Source organism: Canis lupus, chromosome 19 (assembly GCF_011100685.1).
Source record: "Canis lupus familiaris isolate Mischka breed German Shepherd chromosome 19, alternate assembly UU_Cfam_GSD_1.0, whole genome shotgun sequence".
Lineage (NCBI taxonomy): Eukaryota > Metazoa > Chordata > Mammalia > Carnivora > Canidae > Canis > Canis lupus.
Genome location: NC_049240.1, coordinates 39345564 through 39369659, shown reverse-complemented (window position 1 = coordinate 39369659; position 24096 = coordinate 39345564). Strand labels below are relative to the sequence as shown.

The 24096-nt window shown below is 38.0% G+C and overlaps 1 protein-coding gene across 22 annotated transcripts in view; it reads right to left on the bottom strand.

The window, feature by feature from the left end:
• The window catches only part of RAB3GAP1 (RAB3 GTPase activating protein catalytic subunit 1), a 144474-nt gene extending 120655 nt beyond the window's left edge, over positions 1 to 23819 (bottom strand). For 20 of the 22 annotated variants that reach the window (XR_005374204.1, XR_005374206.1, XR_005374205.1 and 17 more), the window contains exons 1-3: positions 23744 to 23819; positions 23588 to 23643; positions 18210 to 18285 (exon numbers count right to left, since the gene is read on the bottom strand). Coding sequence is in view for 9 of the 22 variants with exons in the window: in XM_038565070.1 (XP_038420998.1) it covers positions 18210 to 18285; positions 23588 to 23643; positions 23744 to 23761 (150 nt within the window). In the remaining 13 variants the exon portion in view is untranslated. Of the gene's footprint in view, positions 1 to 11232; positions 11289 to 18209; positions 18286 to 23587; positions 23644 to 23743 lie in introns of those variants that run through there. The other 2 variants (XM_038565076.1, XM_038565072.1) reach the window with 2 other exon arrangements.
• Between the last annotated feature and the right edge of the window lie 277 nt (positions 23820 to 24096).

Below are 24096 nucleotides of genomic sequence, written 5' to 3'. Positions count from 1 at the left end.
ACTAAACAATGAATGAGTCAACCAGGAAATAAAAGAAGAAATAATAAAGTACATGGGAAAAAAAGAAAATGAAAACGTAATAATGGTTCAAAACCTTTGGGACGTACCAGAAGCTGTTCTAAATGCGAAGTTTACAGCATGTCTACCTCCAGAACCAAGAAAAATCTCAAACAACCTAACTCCCTTACATGTAAAGAAACTTTTTATAAAAAGAACCACTAACAAAACCTAAAACCAGCAGAAGGCAGGAAATAATAAAGATTAGAGAAGAAATAAATGAAATAGAAATCTAAAAAAAAAAAAAAAAAAAATTAAATAGATCAATGAAATCAGGAGCTGGTTCTTTGAAAAAAGTATCAATAAAATTGATAAACCTCTAGCCAGATTAATCAATAAAAAAAGAGAAAGGCTCAAATAAATAAAATCACATTTGAGAAAGGAGAAATAATGACATCAAAGAAATACAATTATAGGAGAATATTATGAGAAACTATATGCCAACAAATTGGACAACCTAGAAGAAATGGATAAATTCCAAGAAACACGTAAACTATCAAAACTGAAAGAGGAAGAAAGAGAAAATTTGAATAGACCAATAACCAGAAAAAAACTTAAATCAGTAATCAAAACTCTCCCAAAAAACTCAAGTCCAGGACCAGATGGCTTCACAGGTGAAATCTACCAAACATTTATAAAGTTAATATCGGGATTCCTGGGTGGCGCAGCGGTTTGGCGCCTGCCTTTGGCCCAGGGCGCGATCCTGGAGACCCGGGATGGAATCCCACGTCGGGCTCCCGGTGCACGGAGCCTGCTTCTCCCTCTGCCTGTGTGTCTCTGCCTCTCTCTGTGTGTGTGACTACCATAAATAATAAATAAAAATTAAAAATAAAAAAAAAAATAAAAAGTTAATATCTATTCTTCTCAAACTATTCCAAAATATAGAAGGAAGGAAAACTTCCAAATTCATTCTATCATGCCAGCATTCTCCTGATACCAAAACCAGATAAAGACACCACAAAAAAAATGTAGGCGAATATCCTTGAAGAATACAGATGCAAAAATCCTAAACAAAATTTTACCAAACTGAATACAATACATTAAAAAAAAATCATTCACCCTAATCAAGTGAGATTTATTCCAAGGATGCAATGGTGGTTAAATATTTGAAAATCAAAGTGATACATCACATCAATAAGAAGTAGTATAAGACCCACATGATCATTTCCAAACATGCAGGAAATGCATTTGACAAAGTACAATATCATTCATCATAAAAACCTCCAACAAAATAGGTTCAGAGGCAACTACATCAACATAATAAAGCCCATGTACAAAAATGCCACAACTAACATCATCCTTAATGGGGGAAAACTTAAAGCTTTTCCCCTACAATCAGGAAAAAGACAAGGATGTCCACTCTAAGCACTTTTATTCAACATAGTACTAGAAGTACCAGCCACAGTAATTAGACAATAAGAAGAAATCAAAGGCATCTGGGATGCCTAGGTGGTTCAATAGTTGAGCATCTGTCTTCAGCTCAGGGAGTGATCCCGGGGTCCTGGGATTGAGTCCCACATCGGGCTCCCTGCATGGAGCCTGCTTCTCCCCCTGCCTATGTCTCTGCCTCTCTGTCAGTGTGTGTCTCTCATGAATAAATAAATAAAATCCTAAAAAAAAAAAAAAAATCAAAGGCATCCACATTGGTAAGGAACAAGTCAACACTTTCACTATTTGCAGATGACATACCACACAGAAGAAACCCAAAACACTCCCACCAAAAAATTACTAGAACTGATTAATGAATTCAATAAAGTTGCAAGATACAAAATCAAGGTACAGAAATCTGTTGCATTTCTATATACCAATAATGAAGCAGCAGAACAAGAAATTAAGAAAACAATCCGGGCAGCCCCGGTGGCCCAGCGGTTTAGCACCACTTTTGGCCCGGGGCATGATCCTGGAGACCAGGGATGGAGTCCCACGTCAGGCTCCATCCACGGAGCCTGCTTCTCCCTCTGCCTCTGTCTGTGTCTCTGCCTCTCTCTCTCTCTCTCTCTGTCTCTGTGACTATCATAAATAAAAAAAATAAAAAAAAATAAAGAAAGAAAGAAAGAAAGAAAGAAAGAAAGAAAGAAAGAAAGAAAGAAAGAAAGAAAGAAAGAAAGAAAACAATCCCATTTATAATTGTACCAAAAATAATAAAACACCTCGGAAGAAACCTAACCAAAGAGGTGAAAGACCCATACTATAAAACTATAAAACACTGATGTGGGATCCCTGGGTGGCTCAGCAGTTTAGCACCTGCTTTCGGCCTGGGGCGTGATCCTGGACTCCCAGGATCGAGTCCCGCATCGGGCTACCTGCATATAGCCTGTTTCTCCTTCTGCTTTGTCTCTGCCTCTCTCTCTCTCTCTCTCTCTCTCTCTCATGAATAAATAAATAAAATATTTAAATAAACTAAAAAGATTTAAGAAAATGAACTTTATTAACATAAACTTAAGCTTACCAAAGACAGGAAGAGAAAGACTGGAGAAGCCATGACTGGAAGAAAGACTCAAAATACATGTATCTGACAAAGAACTCACAACCAGAATAAGGATAATTTAAAAAACTAAACAATCTTGGGGCAGCCCCAGTGGCTCGGCAGTTTGGTGCCGCCTACAGCCCAGGGTGTGATCTTGGGGGCCCGGGATCGAGTCCCACATCGGGCTCCCTGCATGGAGCCTCCTTCTCCCTCTGCCTGTGTCTCTGCCTTGCGTGCGCTCTCTCTCTCAAGAAAGAAAGAGAGAAAGAGAGAAAGAGAGAAAGAGAGAGAGAGAGAAAGAAAGAAGAAAGAAAGAAAGAAAGAAAGAAAGAAAGAAAGAAAGAAAGAAAGAAAGAGAGAAAAAAAGAGAAAGAGAGAGAAAGAGAGAAAGAGAGAAAAAGAGAGAAAGGGAAAGGACCAAGCAATCTCATTTAAGGGGGGAAAAAGGAGCAAAAGACTAAAACACTTAGCAAAAGAGGATATAAACGACCAATGAATACAGTTAACTATGATAAATTAGTAAATACTACTACATATTAGTAGACATTAGTGAAATCCAAATTTAAAAACCACAGTGAGAGGGATGCCTGGATGGCTCAGCAGTTGAGCTCTGTCTTTGGCTCAGGGTATGATCCTGGAGTTTAGATTTCAAGTCCCACATCAGGCTCCCTGAGGGGAGCCTGCTTCTCCCTCTGCCTATGTCTCTGCCCCTCTCCCTCCCTCTCTCTTATAAATAAATAAATAAATAAATAAATAAATAAATAAATAAATAAATAAATAAATAAATAAATTCTTTAAAATAAAATAAATAAAAATAAAAACCACTATGAGATACCATCTCACACCCAATGGGATGACTAAAAATAGAAATCTGGCAATGCCACGTGTCAGAAAAAATGTGGAATAACAAATCTCATACACCAATAAGAATATAAAATGATACAACCACTTTAGAAAAACAATTTGGCAGCTTTTAATCATACTAAACATAAAACCTACCAATTCCCCTCCTAAAAATATATTCAAGAAAAATCAAAGCATATGTTCATAAAATTGTTCACAGTGGTTTTATTACTAATAGCCAAAAAATGGAGATAATTTAGATATCCATCAACAGGAGAAAGGATGAACATGTTATAGCACAATCATGCAATACAAAAATTACATGTGCTATAACAGATGGAATTATAAAACATTAGGTTAAGCAAAAATCAAAGTCAGACAAAAAAGTGCATAGTGTATGATTCTAATTATATGAAAATATCTGGTAAAAGAAAAAAAGCACTATAGTTACACATAAGACTGAATGGAGAAACAGGAATCTTGTTTGAGATGATGGATGGGATGATGAAAATGTTCTGTATTTTTATTTAAATGGTGTAACATAGGTACATGTATTTTTCAAAACAAAATGTATACTTGAATTCTATACATTATACTGTGTGTAAACTACAACCCAACAAAGCAAAAATCAATAAAGGATCCGAGTTAGAAAAGAGATTAAGGGGAAAGGGGTGCAAATTTTAACTTCTGAGGAAAATGTGAGAGGTAGGGAGAGGAAGATGCTCTTTTTCCAAAAGAAAAGGTAATGGCAATAATGCAAGAACAACATGTTCTAAAAATCATCATAATTTGACCCAACAATCCTTTCCACTTATCTTCCAACTTACTCAGTAAACTTTAGGTAACTAAAGTTGGAACTAAGCTGGAACTCTAGAGACCGCAAGACCTCTCAACATGATGAAGATATATCTCTTAGTTGAGCCTTTCTCAGTATCTGACCCAGGCTATTTTAATAGCTTACCACTGGTCTCTGTATCTCTACCCTATAATCCTTCTTCTACATGGTTACCTTCCTAAAATGCCAATCTGATATTGTTCCTCCTCCATTTAAAATCCTTCAGTGGGGGGATCCCTGGGTGGCTCAGCGGTTTGGCGCCTGCAGTTGGCCCAGGGCGTAATCCTGGAGTCCCGGGATCGAGTCCCACGTCAGGCTCCCAGCATGGAGCCTGCTTCTCCCTCCTCCTGTGTCTCTGCCTCTCTCTCTCTCTCTCTCTCTAAGTAAATAAATAAATCTTTAAAAAAATAAAATAAAATCCTTCAGTGGTTTTCCATAACCTATACAGTGGCCTCTAGATTTTAATAATGTACTTTACCAACACATATTCTGGAGTATAAATCTCCATGTGTGTATATTTATATTTGTAAATTAATTATTGCTATATCAACAAATTATGCATATTATACATAAAACAGTGTCATTAAAAAGAAATGTAAAGGGATCCCTGGGTGGCGCAGCGGTTTGGCGCCTGCCTTTGGCCCAGGGCGCGATCCTGGAGACCCGGGATTGAATCCTACATCGGGCTCCCTACATGGAGCCTGCTTCTCCCTCTGCCTGTGTCTCTGCCTCTCTCTCTCTCTCTCTGTGACTATCATGAATAAATAAATAAAATCTTAAAAAAAAAAAAAAAAATCTGGTACTTAACCCTCTTCTTTAAAAAAAAAAAAAAAAAAGAAAAGAAATGTAAAAACACAACGTAATTAGAAAGTTTTAACACACAAATGGTTCAACACAGTCCCCTCTAACTGTTGCATGTACCTATACTGGTAGAAATACAAAGCCCACAAAATATGGCCCCAGTCCTTTACAGCTTTATCTCCTGAAGCCACTTTCCATTTATGCTGTGTTATAATTATGCTTAACAATCAGAGGTGTGCTTTCTCTTTCATAACTGTGCATAGGCTATTTCTTTTATAGCATACTTTTATTTATTCAGTCTTAAAAACTCAAATGTTAATTCCTGTGGAAAATCTGTGTAGAAGTGCCTGGGTGGGTCAGTTGGTTAAGCGTCTGCCTTAGGCTCAGGTCATGATCCCAGGGTCCTAAGGTTGAGCCCACATCGGGCTCTCCAGTCAGCAGGGAGTCTGTTTCTCCCTCTGCCATTCCCCCTGCTGTGCTCTGTGGCTCTATCTCAAAAGGAAGGAAGGGAGGGAGGGAGGGAGGGAGGGAGGGAGGGAGGGAGGGAGGGAGGGAAGGAGGGAAGGAGGGAGGGAGGGAGGGAGGGAGGGAGGGAGGGAGGGAGGGAGGGAGGGAAGGAAGGAAGGAAGGAAGGAAGGAAGGAAGGAAGGAAGGAAGGAAGGAAGGAAGGAAGGAAGGAAGGAAGGAAGGAAGGAAGGAAGGAAAAGAGAGAAAGAAAGAGAAAGAAAGAGAAGAGAAAAGAAAGGGAAGAGAAAAGAGGGAAGGGAAGGGAAGGGAAGGGAAGGGAAGGGAAGGGAAGGGAAGGGAAGGGAAGGGAAGGGAAGGGAAGGGAAAGGGAAAGGGAAAGGGGAAGGGGAAGGGGAAGGGGAAGGGAAGGGGAAGGGAAGGGGAAGGGAAGGGGAAGGGAAAGGGAAGGGAGAAAATTTGTGTGGATTATCTTCAGGCAAATTAGTGATGTTGTCTCAATGTCTTATTCAAATCACTAGAATTGGTGATTATTGCACCAGAATTATTCCAATCAATTTTTGTTCTTAAAGATTTTATTTATCGGGATCCCTGGGTGGCGCAGCAGTTTAGCGCCTGCCTTTGGCCCAGGGCGCGATTCTGGAGACCCAGGATCGAATCCCACATCGGGCTCCCAGTGCATGGAGCCTGTTTCTCCCTCTGCCTATGTCTCTGCCTCTCTCTCTCTCTCTCTCTCTCTGTGACTATCATAAATAAATAAAAATTAAAAAAAAAAAAGATTTTATTTATCTGACAGAAAGAAAGCACAAGAGGAAAAAGGTACGCAAGATTGTGACCCTAGCCAAAGTCAGACACTTAACGAAGTGAGCCACCCAGGTGTGCCACTAATTATTTTTTATATATATATTCCTCCACTAGATTGTAAACAGCAAAGACTATGCTCCATTCTGCTTTGCAGCCCAGAACTCAACGTTGCCTACATATTTAATAAGTAGCTTAGGAATTACCTTTTTAAAAAATATTTATAATAACCCCCATGTATCCCAAAGATGCTAGGAATATGTAATATATTTTAAATATGTGAATATGCTTTAATATTTAAATATACTTACAAATGTTTATGAATATAAATACATAATATACTTGGATAATATATACCCTGTGATTTATTCTAACAACATGAAATAGCACACAACCCAATCCAAAAGGTATTCTCTCTGACTTAAGCTGACACATGTGACATCAGAGTACTCATGCTGTGTTCTTTATGAAATTCATTTTCTCAGTGCATGGGTTAAACAGAGATGAGTCAACTCACTGCCTCTCTGGATGATTTTCTCTAACATCTAAGCACAAGTCATCTTTAGGATTTACTTGCTACCAGAATCTAATTTCATCTTAAATGGCCTGTCACATAAAACATAATCCTCCAATTAAGGGATCCCCGGGTGGCGCAGCGGTTTAGCGCCTGCCTTTGGCCCAGGGCGTGATCCTGGAACCCTGGGATCGAATCCCATGTCGGGCTCCTGATGCATGGAGCCTGCTTCTCCCTCTGCCTATGTCTCTGCCTCTCTCTCTCTGTGACTATCATAAATAAATAAATAAATAAATAAATAAATAAATAAATAAATAAATAAACAAACAAACAAACAAACATAATCCTCCAATTAAAATATATAAATTTAACAATTGTTTAGCAAACTTAAAACTGTTTCTTCTACTACCAAATACAACCCATTATTGAAAAGAAAGAAAAATATAGTAAAGCATTTAAAAAAGTGAATTTTTTTCCATTTCTTTTTTTGAGGACAATAGACCAATGGTTCTCAATCTAATTAGATTTTAAAATCACTGAAGAGACTTAAAAATCTACGGGTAACTAGACTCCACAATAGACCAATTAAATTAAAATTTCTGAGGATGTAGCCTAAACACTAGAATTTTTCAAAAGCTCTTCAAGTGATTCCAATGTGCAGCCAAGGTAGACAATCACTTGGTATAGAACTAAAAATTAAAATTTTCATCCACAGGTGTAAGAAATCCTTTTGACCATATACAGTATTAAAACACTCCATATGAAAAGTAACTTAAAATTGATCACCGATCTAAATACAAGAACAAAAACTACAGATACCATCAAGAAAGTGAAAAAATGATAAATGCTACAACATGAAAAATAGGGAGAAATATTTGCAAATTATATAGTTCCTAAGAGACTTGTATCCAAAATGTATAAGCAACTCTTATACTGAATAAAAAGACAATCCAATTTAAAAATGCGCAAAGGTGGGGATCCCTGGGTGGCTCAGTGGTTTAGCGCCTGCCTTCGGCCCACGACATAATCCTGGGGTCCCAGGATCATCCCATGTCGGGCTCCCTGCATAAAGCCTGCTTCTCCCTCTGCCTGTGTCTCTGCCTCTCTCTGTGTGTCTCATGAATGAATAAATAAAATCTTTAAAAAATAAAAATAAAATAAAAATGGGCAAAGGATCTGAATAGACATCTCCCTAAAGAAAATATGCAAATGGCCCATAAGAACATTAGTGTTCATACCAACAGCCATTGGGCAAATGCAAATCAGAACAAGAGTTCTCTTCACATCCACTAGGATGGCTATAATCAAAAAGATAACAAGCATTGGTAAGGATGTGGACAGATCAGGACAAATACATTGCTGATAAAAATGTGAAATGAAGGGCGCCTGGGTGGTTCAGATGGTTAAGCATCTGATTTTGGCTCAGGTCATCATCTCCAGGTCCTGGAATTGAGACCCACACCCCCTACATCGTAGGGCTCCCAGCTCAACAGGGAATCTGCTTCTCTTTTTCTCCCTCAGCCTCTCTCCCTGATCGTGCACATGCACACACTATCTCTCTGTCTCAAATGAATAAATCTAAAAAAAAAAAAAAAAAAGAAAAAAGTAAAATGATGCAGCCACTTTGGAAAAAACTTAAGTAGTTTCTCAAAAGGTTAAAAATAAAATTATAACAGGGGTGCCTGAGTGGCTCAGTCGGTTAAGGTCTGCCTTCCACTAAAGTCATGATTCCAGGGTCCTGGGATTAAGCCCCACATTGAGCTCCTTGCTCAGCAAGCAGTCGGCTACTCCCTCTACACCCCTCCCCCTCGCTCGTGCATTCTCTCTCATGCTCACTCTCTCTCTAATAAAAATCTTTAATAAAATGAAGTTACCGGAACACCTAGGTGGCTCAGTGGTTTAGTGCCTGCCTTCAGCCCAGGGCGTGATCCTGAAGTCTTGGGATTGAGTCCCACATCAGGCTCCCTGCATGGACCCTTTCTCCCTTTGCCTGTATTTCTGCCTCTCTCTGTGTCCCTCATGAATAAATAAATACAATCTTAAAAAAATAAAATAAATAAATGTTACCATATGAACCAACAATTATACTCAAAAGAAATGAAAACATACACATAAAAACTTATACATGAAGGGTCACAGCAGTATTGTTTACAATAGCCAAGAAGTAGAAACAATGTAAATGTCAATCAACTACTATAAGGATAAATAAAATGTGGTGAATCCTTACAACCAAATAGTATACAGCAATAAAAAGATGAAGAATAAATGCTATATAATATGGACCAACCTTGAAAACTTTATGCTAAATGAAAAAATCCAATATACCAAAGGCTACATACAATCATACAATTATGATTCCACTTATACAAAATATTCAAAATAGGCAAGTCTACAGAGACAAACAGTAAGTTAGTTGTTACCTCAGGATAGGAGAGAACAGTAAGTGACTGCTAACAGGCATGGGGATTCTTTTGGGAGTGACAGAATTGTTTTAAAATTGATTGCGGTCATTGTTATACAGCTCAGTCAATATAAAAATCATTGAATTATACACCTTAAACTGGTGAACTTTATGACATACAACTGATACCTCAATAAAAAATTTAGACTGAGATTTTCTTATAATCACAGTATTTTACAACTATCTACTCTGAAAAACATTCTAGGCAGTTTCAAATCTGAATGCACAATTATCTTCGTTAAAAATAAAGAAGGAGGACATTTGGGAGGCTCAGCGGTTGAGCGTCTGCCTTCAGCTCAGGGCTTGATCCTGGAGACCCGGGACTGAGTCCCACATCGGGCTCCTTGAAGGGAGCCTGCTTCTCCCTCTGCCTGTGTCTCTGCCTCTCTCTGTGCGTCTCTAACGAATAAATAAATAAAACTTAAAAAAAAAAGGGGGGGGGCACATGAATGGCTCAGTCCATTAAGTAGTTGGCTCTTGGTTTCCACCCAGGTCACCCAGCTCTGCGTCCTGGGGTGGAGCCCTGACGCATCCAGCTCCACATTTGGCAGGAAGTCGGCCTGGGGATTCTCTCTCCCTCTGCCCCTCCCCCTGCTCACATTCATGCTTGTGTGCACACTTACTCTAAAATAAATAAATTAAAAAAAAAAAAAATAGGGCAGCCCGGATGGCTCAGCGGTTTAGTGCCACCTTCAGCCCAGGGCATGATCCTGGAGACCCTGGATCGAGTCCCATGTCAGGCTCTCTGCATGGAGCCTGCTTCTCCCTCTGCCTATGTCTCTGCCTCTCTTTCTCTCTGTGTCTCTCATGAATGAATAAATAAAATCTTTAAAAAAATAAAAAATAAAGAAGTTTTTTTTAAATTCAGTGAACACTTCATCCATTTCTGGATAAAATACACCAAGTCTTTCTCTAGTCATAAGTGACTCTAAAACTATATGCTTTTCAAGCAGTTTTCCTAAAACAAAACAAATATGCTAGTAGGCTGGCAAAGTAAATAAACACCTGGTAGAGTAGTTGCCCCTCATCCATGGTTTCACTTTCAACAGACACATATAACCACAATGTGGGTCCAAAAGTGGATGACCCTCCTTCTGATAAATCGTCAGAAAATCAATAGAAGGCTAACTAACTCTACATCATGATGTCTATGTCATTCATTTTACTTCATCTCATAACGTAGACATTTTATCACCTCACATCATCACAAGAGGGAAAAGAGGGGTGAGCATAGTACAATAAGATATTTTGAGAGAAATATTTACATAACTTTTATAACAGTATACTGTTTTTTTTTAATATTTATTTATTCATGAGAGACAGAGAGAGAGAGAGTGAGAGGAAGGCAGAGACATAGGCAGAGGGAGAAGCAAGCTCCACGGAGGAGCCTGATGTGGGACTCGATCCTGGGTTTCCAGGATCATGCCCTGGGCTGAAGGCAGATGCTTAACCACTGACCCACACAGGTGTCCCTACAATGTATTGTTATAATTATTCTGTTTTACTATCAGTTGTTAATTTCTTACTGGGCCTACTTCATAAATTAAACATTGTTATATGTATGTACATATAGGAAAAAGCATCTACAGCGTTCAAAACTATTCATGGTTTCAGGCATCCACAGGGCTTTTTGTAACATATCCCACTTGGATAAGTGGGAACTACTACAAAACTCAATTCCAACAGATAATCTGATGACTCCAAACAATAACTCTAAAAGCAAAAATGTGAAAGAACACATTTAATCTAGAAAGCTGACATTACATTTTCCACATATTTTGTAAAAAGGAGATTTGTTATATTTGAGGATTTGTTTGTTGTGAAATGGACAGAAGTATGTAATGAGTGTATCATGGCAGTTTCCAGTTCCTTGTATTTATTATACAATCATGGATACTGGCCATGACGACTTGAAATTAATAAATTATATCTAATCTCACATACAAACACAACACCTCCCCACCGCCCCAAAACAGTCATCTATATACCTTCCACTCTTCACAGGTAGCCTGGTTGGCCCTCAGTCTGGATCAGGATCATTCCACTAAAAGCATAGAAGTAGAGAGGGGAATGACATTAAGGCTCAGTCCAAAAGCTCTTCTGCATGGAACTTTGACTTTAGTTCCACAGGGTTATTAAAAACCCTAACAAAGGAAATTCGCAAACAAAGGGGAACTTGTTATTAGTCCCTCTTGGATCAATAAAGAGCCATAATTCATCCAGAGAACATTCAACTACCTAAGAACTCTGACAGTAAGAGATCCTAAGAGGATAGAGCCCACTACAAGTCAATCACTAACAAAAACAAGCTTTTCCAAAAAAGAACTAGCCAGTAGATTTAAGAATCCATAAGATACGTTGGTTGACACAAATAAGTCTTCTTTATAGGCAACAAGTACTCTTCATGGCCACCTCTGGCACTCTGCTCTAACAGGAGTTAGGGCCTATCTCCACAGGCAGAATTTACGCTTATCCAAGTCAGCATGGCTTGTAATTTAAGCCCAAGCATTTTATCTCTTGATCTGACCTCTTCATCTGTAGAGATGACCTTCTCATTTGTTTATACAGTATTTGTTTAAACAGTGGCATGGGCCCTATATCAATCTAAAGTTCAAAATGTAATGCATGATATATACACAGAAAATTTTACTTCACAAAGAATGCTATGCTATAACTCAATGGCAAGCAAAAAATCTCTTTAAAATATACAAAAGAAAGTAAGAACTAGGAAATAATAGAACTAAAAATGTCTGAAGATACCTCTAATCTATCTCAGGTTAAACCTGAGCTTTTTCAGCCAGAATATAGTACATAAAACTTCATTTCTCCCCAGCTTAACTTCTAGGAGCTCTAAGGAATCAATGAATCAATTTTATTAGAAGAAGTGTTAAGTAATTCTCTGTGTTTATATTCTACTCTGCTTAAGCAACTATCATTTTAAAGCCTCTGGTGAATATTTCTGAGAGAGATGCAGCAGCAAAAGTAGCAGCAGCAGCAGCTAACACTGAGATGGCATAGTGCCACGTGGGGTTATAGTAAGCAATAGAACTAGATTTCCAACACAAGCAGTGGGACTTTAGAGCCCACTCTTTATCACTAGGCTCTCTCCTTAAAAATATCTCCTGACTTTTTATATTACAATAGAAACTTTCATACAACAAAGAACTCCAAAAACTTTCAATTTGAAATAGGAAATATGATAAAATGCTAATTTTTTCCTTCTGCATAATATTCAGGAAAGTTACATACACTATAGTTATTATTGAAAGGAAAAAGAGGACACCTGGATGGCTCAGTGGTTGAGCATCCGCCTTCAGCTCAGGTCATGACCCCAGGGTTCTGGGATGGAGTTCCACATCAGGCTCTGCACAGGAACCCTGCTTCTCCCTCTGCCGATGTCTCTGCCTCTCTCTCTCTCTCTCTATTCTCTTGAGAATAAATAAATGAAATAAATGGAAGGAAGGAAGGAAGGAAGGAAGGAAGGAAGGAAGGAAGGAAGGAAGGAAGGAAGGAAGGAAGGAAGGAAGATGGAGGAGGGAAAAAAAAGACTAAACCTTACCTTAAATAATCCTATTCCTAAAAACATTATAGGTAACTGAATGCTGCTTTCATTTTGATTTACTTCAATTCAGAAAACTATTCTCATCACTGACTGATCCTCAACTATCTAATTTGCAAAAACTGTCTTTAAATATGGTATATACATACACTGGAATATTATCCATAATTATTCATAATATAATTCATAATAGCCAAAAAGTAGACACAACTCAAGTGTTCACCAATAGATGAATGGATTAACAAAATGTGGTATGTACATAAAATGATTATTACATCATAAAAAGAAAATTCTGACACATTGCACAACATGGTGAATCTTGACATTACGCTTAGTGAAATAAGCCAGAAACAAAAGGCCTAATAAATACTACGTGATCCCACTTATATGAGATACTTAGGTTACTCAAATTCACAGCAACAGAAATAGAATAGCAGTTACCAGGGGCTTAGAGTAGGCGAGAGGAAGTTACTGCTTAAGGAGAATGAAGTTTTCAGTTTGGGTTGACAAAAACTTCAACAATGTCAAAGTACTTTAATGCCACTGAGTTTTACACCTAACGGTAATCTTGTATGTATTTCACCACAAAAAAAAAAAAAAAAAAAAAAAAAAAAAAAAAATTTAAATCAACATGATTTACCACATTTAGAAAACAAAATAGCCACATGATTATTTCAATAGCTACAGAGTAAAATTTCAAAAAATTAAACACTCGGTGATCCCTGGGTGGCACAGCGGTTTGGCACCTGCCTTTGGCCCAGGGCACAATCCTGGAGACCCGGGATCGAGTCCCACGTCGGGCTCCCGGTGCATGCAGCCTGCTTCTCCCTCTGCCTATGTCTCTGCCTCTCTCTCTCTCTCTGTGTGTGTGTGTGTGTGTGTGTGTGTGTGTGTGTGTGTGTGTGACTATCATAAATAAATAAAAATTTTTTTAAAAATTAAACACTCATTCATGATTTTAAAAAAATTAAAGCTTTTGGCAAACTAAGAGAAAAATTTCCTCAAACTTATAAAGGACACCTATGAAGAACTTAAGATGTTTTTAATGTTGAAGCACTGAGCATTTCTTCCCTTACAATGAGAAAAAGGCAAGAACGTCTGCTTTCAACAGTTCTCAACATCTTACTAAAAGTCCTGGTTAGGGGTACCTGACTGGCTCAGTCAGTAGAAGTGTGCACCTCTTGATCTCAGGGTCGTGAATTCAAGCCCCATGTTGGGCACAGAGTTTGTTTAAAAAACAAACAAACAGAAAAAGACTACCCTGATGACACTGTGCATAAATGAGAGGGGTCACTACCTGTTTTAGTATTTAAAAAAAAAAAAAATTCCTGGTTAGTGCAGAAACAGTAAGAAATAAAAACGACAAAAATTGAAAAAGAAGTAAAATATGGACACATATTTACAGGCAACATGGTTACGAATGTAGCAAATGCAAAAGAATTAACACTAAGATTATGGACCTTTACTTTAGCCAGATCTCATGATACAAAGTCAATATAAAACCTATAAATACAGAGACCAAACTGATGGTTACCAGAGGGGAGGTCAGTGGGGGGAATGGGCAAAATGGGTGAAGAGGAGTGGGAGACACAGGTTTCCAGGGATGGAATGAGTAAGACATCGGAATAAAAGAAACCGCATAAAGAATATAATCAATGAAACTGTAATATGCTGTATGGTGGCAGATGATACACGTGAGCATAGTATAATGTATAAACTCATCAAATCGCTATGTTGTACGCCTAAAACCAATGTAACATTGTATGTCAACTATACTCAAAAAGAATTTTTTAAAGTCAACATACAAAATTTTACTGTATGTCTATGTGCTAATGAAAAATGAAGCTAAAAAATAATTCCACTTACAATTGCATACAACATAAAAGACTTAGTAATAAATTTAACAAAAGACAAGACCTCCACCAAAAACTTTAAAGCACTGCCGAGAAAAATTAAAGACTTAAATAAATGGAGGAATGAGCCATTTTTACGATTGGAAGCTTCAAGACTGTCCAAATGTCACTTCTCCCCCAAAGTATTCTATAAATTGAACACAAACCAAATTAGTTCCAGCATAATTATAATCCTTTCTAAAGAAATTGAGAAGCTCACTCTAAAGTCCATAATAGAAACATAAAGTACCTAGAACAGACAAAACAATCTTGGGAAAACAACAAAAGCTGAAAATTTACATTAACTTCGGGACTTACTTTAAAGCTATACAGTTCTCAATTGAAGACAATTTTGCCTCTCAGAGGACATGTGGCAATGTCTAGATACATTTTTGGTTGTCATCATTGGGAAAGTGCTATTGGCATCTAATAGTTAAAGAGTCCAGGGATACCATTAAATACTCTATACTGCATGAGGCAGCCCCATAACAATCTGGCTCAAAATTTCAATGCCAAGGTTGGGAAACCCTAAACTACAGTAGTCAAGACAATGTAGTACTGACACAGTACTATCAAATAGATTAATGAATACAGATTCCAGAAGGTAACTCCCTATGTCAACCGTCTTGACAAATTTAATGGAGAAAAGTGTTTTCAACAGAGGGTTCTAGAAAGATATCCATATGTAAACAATGAACCATGATTTCTCACTTCAAACCATATACTTAGTTCAAGATGGATCCCGGACCTAAAAGCTAAAATGATAAAAAGGCTTTAGAAGAAAACATAAAAAGAGTATCTTCACGATTTAGAAAACTACTACCTGAGAAAAGACTTAAAAGCAGAGTACACAAAAGAACTAAAAGACTCCTATAAATTAATAAAAACCCAAATCAATTTAAAACACGGACAAAAAAAAAAAAAATAAAACACGGACAAAAAACTGAATAGACATTCCACAAAGACAGACAAACAAATGGCTAATAAGCACATGAAAAGTCAATCATGTTAATATTCATCAGAGAAATGCAAATGAAAACCAGAATGAGAAATACAAATAATTCTACAAACTACATACCCACTAGAACAACTAGAATTTTTAAGACTGAAAACAAGCAATTGGTGAGAATGCAGAGCCGCCCAAACTCTCATATACGTACTGCTGCTAGGTGAATAATATGGTACAAAAAACTTTAGCAGTTCCTTAAAAAGTTAAACATATACCTATCCTGTGACCTAGTAATTTCACTCCCAGGTATTTATCTAAGAGAAATAAAAACATACGTCTCCAAATGTCTCATACAAGAATGTTCTGCTTTATTCATAGCTAGTATGTCTGCCAACAGGTGAAACTGCAGTATATTCATACAAGAGTGTACAACTCAGTAATAAAAAGAAACAGTGATTCTTGCAGGCACAAAGAAGCCAGGCACAAAGAGTATCTACTGTATGATGCCATATATATGAAATTCAAGATCCAAGCCGAAAGTAATCTGCTGTTTAAAAAAAAAAAAAGAGAGAGAGCGAGAACAGCACCTGCCTGGGGAACAGCAGTGAGGAGCACCGGGATTAACTGGAAAGGGTTGCTAGGAACCTTTCTGGGGTGATGGCAATGTTTCCCAAAGTTCCTGAGTGAGGACCGCTGTTACACGGATACAAACATTTCTTCAAATTAAGCAGTTTTGCATACTATACGTAAATTTTATTTTAAAAACTTTTAAAAATCTAGTAGGGGGTGGAGAGTTGGTAGAGGTACTACTGAAATAAGAAAATATAACATTGTTGAAATTGAGTGACGGGCAGATGGGAGTTGATCACACTATTTTGTCTATTTTATAAATGTTTGAATTTTTCATAATTAAAAAGTTTTTTAAAATTTCTCAATTCTCCCATCAGTGGAGGAAGAGAATTGGTAATCACTGTCCCCCTTATGAATTAAAATCACTTCAGTCACTGTGTAAACTTTCTTTTATATGCTCAATAATCTCTGTTCTTTAAACTATTCATCACAGTTAACAGCTCACCTTGCAATCTAGTCATGTTTTCCCTAACTCATTTATTTACTACCATCTATAGGGAGGAAAGGGTTGGAGAGAGTCAACCTTCCTTTAACCCATGCTGGCAGTATGCTCTATACGTGGAATACAGTACCCAATTTATATGCCAAAATTGAATTTAGCATTTAAAATTTTAAATCTTATTTGCTTAGTTATTTATCACTTTAGTTCCTCATCAGAATTTATGTTCAATGGCAGTATGGATCTTGTCTTATTCATTATTTCTTCAGATCTGGCACACAGCAGATACTTAGTAAATACACATAAATCAAAGTATTAAGGCATATAAATAACATCAGAGCTCACAAATACCCAGTTTAGCTCTCTTTTTAGTGCTGCAAATCATTTCCCATTCCAGTAGCCACCTTGTTTTGCCCTAATTTTACTGTCAACTATATCGTTACGCTTGTTTCAAGTGAATAGAATGATCTGTTTGAAAACTTTACATTTTCTACTCAAAAATGTATTCATAAAAAGATTTTAATAAATCAATTTGTATCTCAGCACCTTTCAATGATGTTTTTTTAAAGATGTGGGATTTCCACGTGCAATGTTACTTTTTTTTCCTTATGCATATGAATCAAGAGGAAAATCCTAATGCTTTGATAGTCTCAAATTCTGTTATCACAATAAAGCTTAAAAACCCTCATAAATATTGAGAGTCCCCTACCAAGAGATAAACTGCAGTTAATAAGACTTAGAATAAAAACAATCAATTTTACTTCAAAAAATTGTCTAATAAAACAAAGCATCTACATAAGCTTAAAATCAAATTGTTAATTCCCTTTAGTGAAAAACAGAAAATCCAGGTTTGTTCTCAGAGTATATTCTTTAGTAATTATTTGGGGTATGGTTTATCTTAGATTAGAATTAAGTATCTTAATATCCAGCAATACCTTAGATTAGAATTAAAACTCTACTTCAATTTTGAATGTTTTCTTCATTCTTAAATATCCTCAAAACATCCATAAGGTTAAAAAAGGGGGTGGGAGGGAGACAAATACTATTAGTGGAATTGTAAAGTACAAAACTTGAGTGAAAAACCTGCTAATAACACCAAGTCAGTTAAGACCAAGATTTTTCCTCATCAGTTAGGCAATATACTCTACCCATGAAGCTGGTAATTGCAATGTTTCTCTGACCAAACAAAAAACTTTTAAAAAGATTTTCTAACATTCTAAGGGAGAAAGAAAGAAGTAAACATGAGAAGAAACAGAAAATCACTCACAAAGAATGACATTATACATATAAAATTTTATTTAAAAATAGTTCATAAATGTCTTACATATGTTTTTTGCCAGATTCAAATCCAAGTTCTTCCAGGTGCCACTTTATGTTCATAAATCATACAGAACTTTAAAAAAAATTTAATTCAATGTACCAAATGCAGCAAAGGGCTTAAAAATAGAAGTTTCAAAGTAAATACTTATTTAGAGACACCAGCAAATAGATCTGACCTTTTCAAGTGGCTTTCCCAAAGAGTTTCCAATCAGTTTCCAATCATTTAAAACTTCTTCAACTTTGGAAATAAACCTAGGGAGGAGTAAAAAAAACAAAAACAAAACAAAAAACAAAACAACTTTCTGAACATATAATAACCTTTTTTTTTTTAAACTATTATTACACAATTTCTTTAAACAAGTAGGTTTTATATTTTAACATTTTTATCAGAAAAGGCTCAGTAAGGTTTGTATTATTAGCCTAGGGATGCCTGGGTGCCTCAGCAGTTGAGCATCTGCCTTTGACTCAGGGTGTGATCCCACAGTCCAGGGAATGAGTCTTACATCAATTGGGCTTCCTGCATGGAGGCTGCTTCTCCCTCTATGTCTCTGCCTCTCTATGTCTCTCATGAATAAATAAATAAAATCTTAAAAAAAAAAAAACTGAAATGTATTATTAGTCTAATTTATGGATGTGGAATAAATGCGGAAATAATCTTCTCTAATCCAAGAATTCTTACATTTTAATGTTTTTTAAAGTTAACCCCCCCCCTCAATGTGGGACTCAAACTCACAATCCCAAATCAAGAGTCCCAAGCTCTGCCAACTGAGCCACCCAGGCACCCCAAATTTTGACTTTTTAAAAAGTCTACAGCTTACCCAACATAGGCATTCTGCTTCCATAAAATATAAATTAAGCATATATCTCTCTACATTAAAATGAATACAAATTTGGAACAGAAATCAAAACTGAGAGACTAAAAGGATACTATTAAAGATAACTATGAAACCAATAATTTTTTCCCTACCCTCAAAATAATTAATCTATTTAAATTAACTTTTCCTTTGAAGATATTTAAGAATATCTTAAATTAAGATTGATCTCTCTCTTCCCCCAAAAGAAAACATCCAGGAACTTTGAACTTTGCTCACTAAAATAAACCATGTTGGGTGCCTGGGTGGCTCAGTCTTTTAAGCATCTACCTGTGGCTCAGGACATGATCCTGGAGTCCTGGGATAGAGCACATGCCTCCCCCACCCCCATGGGTCTGGCTCCTTGCTCGGCAGGGGGCCTGCTTCTCCCTCTCCCTGTTTGTGCTCTGCCAAATAAATGAATAAAATCTTTTTTAAAAAATTAATTAAATAAACCATGTTTTAAGAGACAGCTGGCAAGAAACTTCAAGTAGATTTGTCAGCTTTAATAACTGACAGCTTTTAAAACTAATCGCTATCTAATCTTTAAATCTACTAAATGAGGGGCGCCTGGGTGGCTCAGTCTCTTGAGCATCTGCCTTTGGCTTGGGTCATGATCCAAAGTCCTAGGATGAAGCCCCACATCGTCAGGCTGCCTACTCCGTGAGGAGCTTGCTTCTTCCTCTCCCCACTGCTCATGCGCTTCTCTCTCTCAAATAAATAAAATCTTTTAAAAATCTACTGATGAAGTGGACCTATTAAAGAGAATGAAAGAGCATTGTGTGGCTCAGATGGTAAAGCACCTGCCTTTGGCTCAAGTCATGATCTCCAAGTCCTGGAGACCTGCACTGGGCTCCCAAGCTGAGTGGTGAGTCTGCTTCTTCCTCTCCCTTTGCCTATCACCCCACTCATACTTATTAGTGCTCACTCGCTCTCTCAAATGAATAAAAATCTTTAAAAAAGAATGAATTTTGACTAGTGACATAGTCAATATCAGCAAATTAAAACTGTCAAATCTCAGTAGTAGCGTTAAAAGACTCTTTCAGAAGACTTTATTACACTAAGAAGCTAACTTCTTATAGAAGTATGATGCAATCTAACAGCAAAATTGCTCTCCAAAACACCTACATCATATTGCTAGAGTAATAGAGTTAATTCTAGTCAAAATATATTCACAAGCATCAGGTTTTTTCCTTCAGTGACAATATAAGTTAATATTTACATTTGTTTTAAGACAGTAATGATAGTAATGATAAATCTGATTTTTATGATTTAAATGAACCTTCTAATTAATTCCTCTTTAAGACTAAAGGCAGTATTAATATATATACTAATCCACCTCTGGGTAGTTTCATCAAAAGGCAATTATTGGTTCTGAAAATAAATAGAAAAGTTAGCATGTTTACAAAAATAAAAGGAAATAAAAATTTTAGATGTATCCACTTGTGAGTACAAATGTGCATGTGAGGGATGCCGAGTTGCCACAGTTGGTTAAACTGCCAACTCTTGGTTTCACCTCAGGCTGTGATACCAACATCCCGAGATCATGCCCTGTATCCGGCAGCAGGGAGTCTAAGACTCTGTCTCCCTCTGCCCCTACCCCACTCTCTCTAAAAGAAATAAATGAATCTTTATTAGAAATGTACGTTGTATTTATAAAGGCAAAAAACTGGAAGCCACCTAACTATCCAGTTGGAGCAAACAGCTGGTATGTCCACTGAATGGATTAGTATGCATCCATAAAAAATCATGTTTGAAGACCATTTGAGGAAATAAGAAAATGCTTATTTCATATACTAAATGAAAACATGGAAGCTACAGAAGTATTAATATGTTTTGATACAAAATGTTCACAACACATTCAGATTAGAAGAAATTTTCTCAAAATATTAAGTCTTAGAATTTTTTTATTCTGTGAGGATTATAATAAAAATCATTGAAAATAATATTGCTTTCACAGAAAGAGCACATTAAAACACTTATTTAATGAATTCTATCAGTACTACCTAAAAGAGAAAAATTGCAGTCTACTGAAAGTGTTGAGATTTGACTAGAAAAATGTAAAAACTTTATTGCTGAAAGCTTTCAAAATCACAGTTGAAGGGCCGTTTCCTCTAATTCTGCATTCTATATTAGGTTCCTTTGTTATAGGCATTGTAAGACCAGATTTCTTTCCCTTCTCAGCGCTTATTTCAATTGTAATTACAGACTCATTTGTATTAGATTCATGTCTGTCTCTTCTACTAGACTTTACGGTAAGAGCAGGAACTATTTTTATTGACCACACCTCTACGCCCTGCACTGTATTTGACACATAGGCACTCAAAAAATATTTCTGCAAAGGACAAAAGATTAAAGAGTTGGGGGACTCCTTTTTTGGGGGAGGAGTCCATTCAGTCCTCTCAATAAACTGTCTTTATGGCTCCTAACATATTAACAAGAACCTTCATTCACACATTAAACCCAAGGTTTAAGAAGACTCCAAAGTCTTTAACATTTTCCCATGTGCTATAAAACACTACTGTAGCTCTAAAAATGAGCATAAAAACCAAAACCCAAATTTCCTACTTTGCGGTAGTACTCAATACTGTGTTAACAATTATCTCCATACAAGGAGCTAAAGGAGTTAATATTGCACTTCAGGATACCTTAAATATTTGCTAAGGGAAAATAATCATGTTTCCATTCCATACTCCTGATGCTTCCTCACCCCCACCCTCCAAGATTCAGGTGACATTTTTCTAACTACCTTCAAGACATCAAGTTATTATTTCAAATTCAACTGGTCTAAAACTGTACTCTTCCCACTTTCTTATCTTCATTCTTTTAGGCAAGAAACTCCAGTTGCATGTTTCTTTCTACTCTAACATTTCATCAAGTGTATCTATCTAAAAATCTTTTTTGAAATATCTAACAATACTCCTTTCTACCCTCCCTTCCTCTCCAGTCTCCAAATCACCAATCTAACTATTGATCAAAGTAACTCACCAGGCTTCATTTGACTTAATCTCCTGAAACAACTCTCATCCTATCACTTTGCCACTCTAAAATCAAGGGTGTCTCACCATTGTTCTTTAATGGTTCTCTCCAAGTGTGGTCTCCTGACCAGCAACATCAGCATCACCTGGGAACTTGCTAGAAATGCACATTCTTAGGTCCACCTCAGATATGATCAGAAACTATGATTCTGATGCACACTAAAGGTTGAGAATCCCTGATTTTAAAAGCACTGAGTCTAGAGATTTCTTTACTCAGCTTTGAAGACTGTCCATGGACTGTCTCATCTCATTAATCTTATTTATTTCCCTTCAATAGATAGCCTTTACTCCAGTAAAGACATCTTCATGAAGTCCCAAAGGTTCATTTATACTCATCTCTGCTTATATTAATACCTTCTCAAATCTAACCAACCACTTTCCACTTTCAATATCCAGCTCATTTCCTATCTTTTCTATGAAATTATCTCCCCTAATTGTGATCCACAATATCACCCTTCTCTAAACTTTTTATAGTTCACACCAGCTGGCTTACAATTTAATCACTTTCTGTTTTGTGTAACACATAGATCGAAGGTTTTGTTTTGGTCTTTGTTCTTTTCCATTAGTTTAACTCTAGACACAGAACACCTGTTCAATAAAGCCCTTGCCAGTATGGCTACGTCTTACTGACTTTTATTTTTTGGAGCGTACCACAATCAAACTATTATTCCACCAGGGATTGATTGATTGATTTTTTTTTACTTATGTATTTATTTGTTTGTTTGTTTGTTTGTTTAGTAGGCTCCTTACCCAGCATGGAGCCCAACACAGGGCTTGGGGACTCCTGACCTCAACATCAAGACCTGAGCTGAGATCAAGAGCTGGCGACTTAACCAACTGAGCCCCCCAGGCGCCCCTCCGGCAGGAATCTTTAATATTTTCCTCAGTCGTTGAATGACATAACATGCGTAAATCTCCTCTCCCAACCCGAAAGATTATCAAATGTTGCAACGAACTAAATACTGACTGACCTCCACACCCAGAAGGGTCTCTGTGACACCAACCTGAAAATTTCTCATTCTCAGCTATTACTCTTTCACAAAGTGGGCTTTCAGCTCATTTCGCTCAGCTGTTCAGTGAGGTGCGATGGGCACAGGAAGCCTGGGCACATTACCCACGGAAATGCAACGACTTGAATCAGAGAGTCCCCAAAACCAACTGCAGCATTATCTTAAAAGGTCATTCTAAAGGGCAGGATGGAGACGGTGGGAGGGCGGCACTTGGACCACCGCCAGCACCGCGACGGCCTCCTCCAGGAAAGGGTACACCTATGCCCACGAGAGGAAAGCGGCAGCTGCCAAGTGTACGGCTTAGGGTAACAACAGGAGTTAAACGGAAACGAAACCAGCCACGGAAGTGGTGGCTCGGGGAACTGTTTCTGCGGGTGGGCGACCACGGAGGTCTGAGGAAAGGGGTCTGAGAGCCAAACAAAACTTTTTCTGAGAGCCGAGTCTCAGGGGTTGGGGCTGACGGGGGCGGGCCGCCGCTCGGCAGACGCGAGACGCGGAAGAGGCGTGCGGTGGCCGGGGACAGAAGCCGCAGAGCCCGCGGCTCGCCGGCCTTACTTCTCCCGCATTAGCGGCGTCACACGTGGTCTACCTCGGGGAAGCGGCCAGAGGACGCCGCGGCCCGCGGTACTGACAACCACTGACAGGACTCACTCACCTTTCCCATTCCGAGGCAGTGGTGAAGTCCGTGATCTCAAATACCTCGGACTCGGGCTACCGTAAAGGAAAAGAAAGATAAAGAGAATGAGCCCCCGCGCGCTGACACGGAGGAGCAAACTTACAGACCGGGAGAGGCAGGGAGCAAACACCTCACCTCACTGTCGGCCGCCATCTTGAGGAGCGCTGGGAAGGGCGCTGGGGCTGCCGGGAAGGACGAGAGCGGAGGGGGCGGGGCGGGCAGGGGAGGGGGCGGGGCCTCGGCGCAGACCCGCCCCGGAGGCCCCGCCCCCTGGGACTGAGTCCTGCCCGAAGTCCTCAAAGGCTGAAATCATTTGATTTAAAACAGGCAAAAAAGAAAACCTTGGAATTGGAAATCTTCCTGTAGAGTAATGAATTCAGACAGAGAACAGAAGCAAGGAGGGAAGACAAGGCAGGCCCTAGATTCCTGTGAATAAAGTATTAAAAAACCTAAACCAGGGGCAGCCCTGGTGGCTCAGCAGTTTAGCG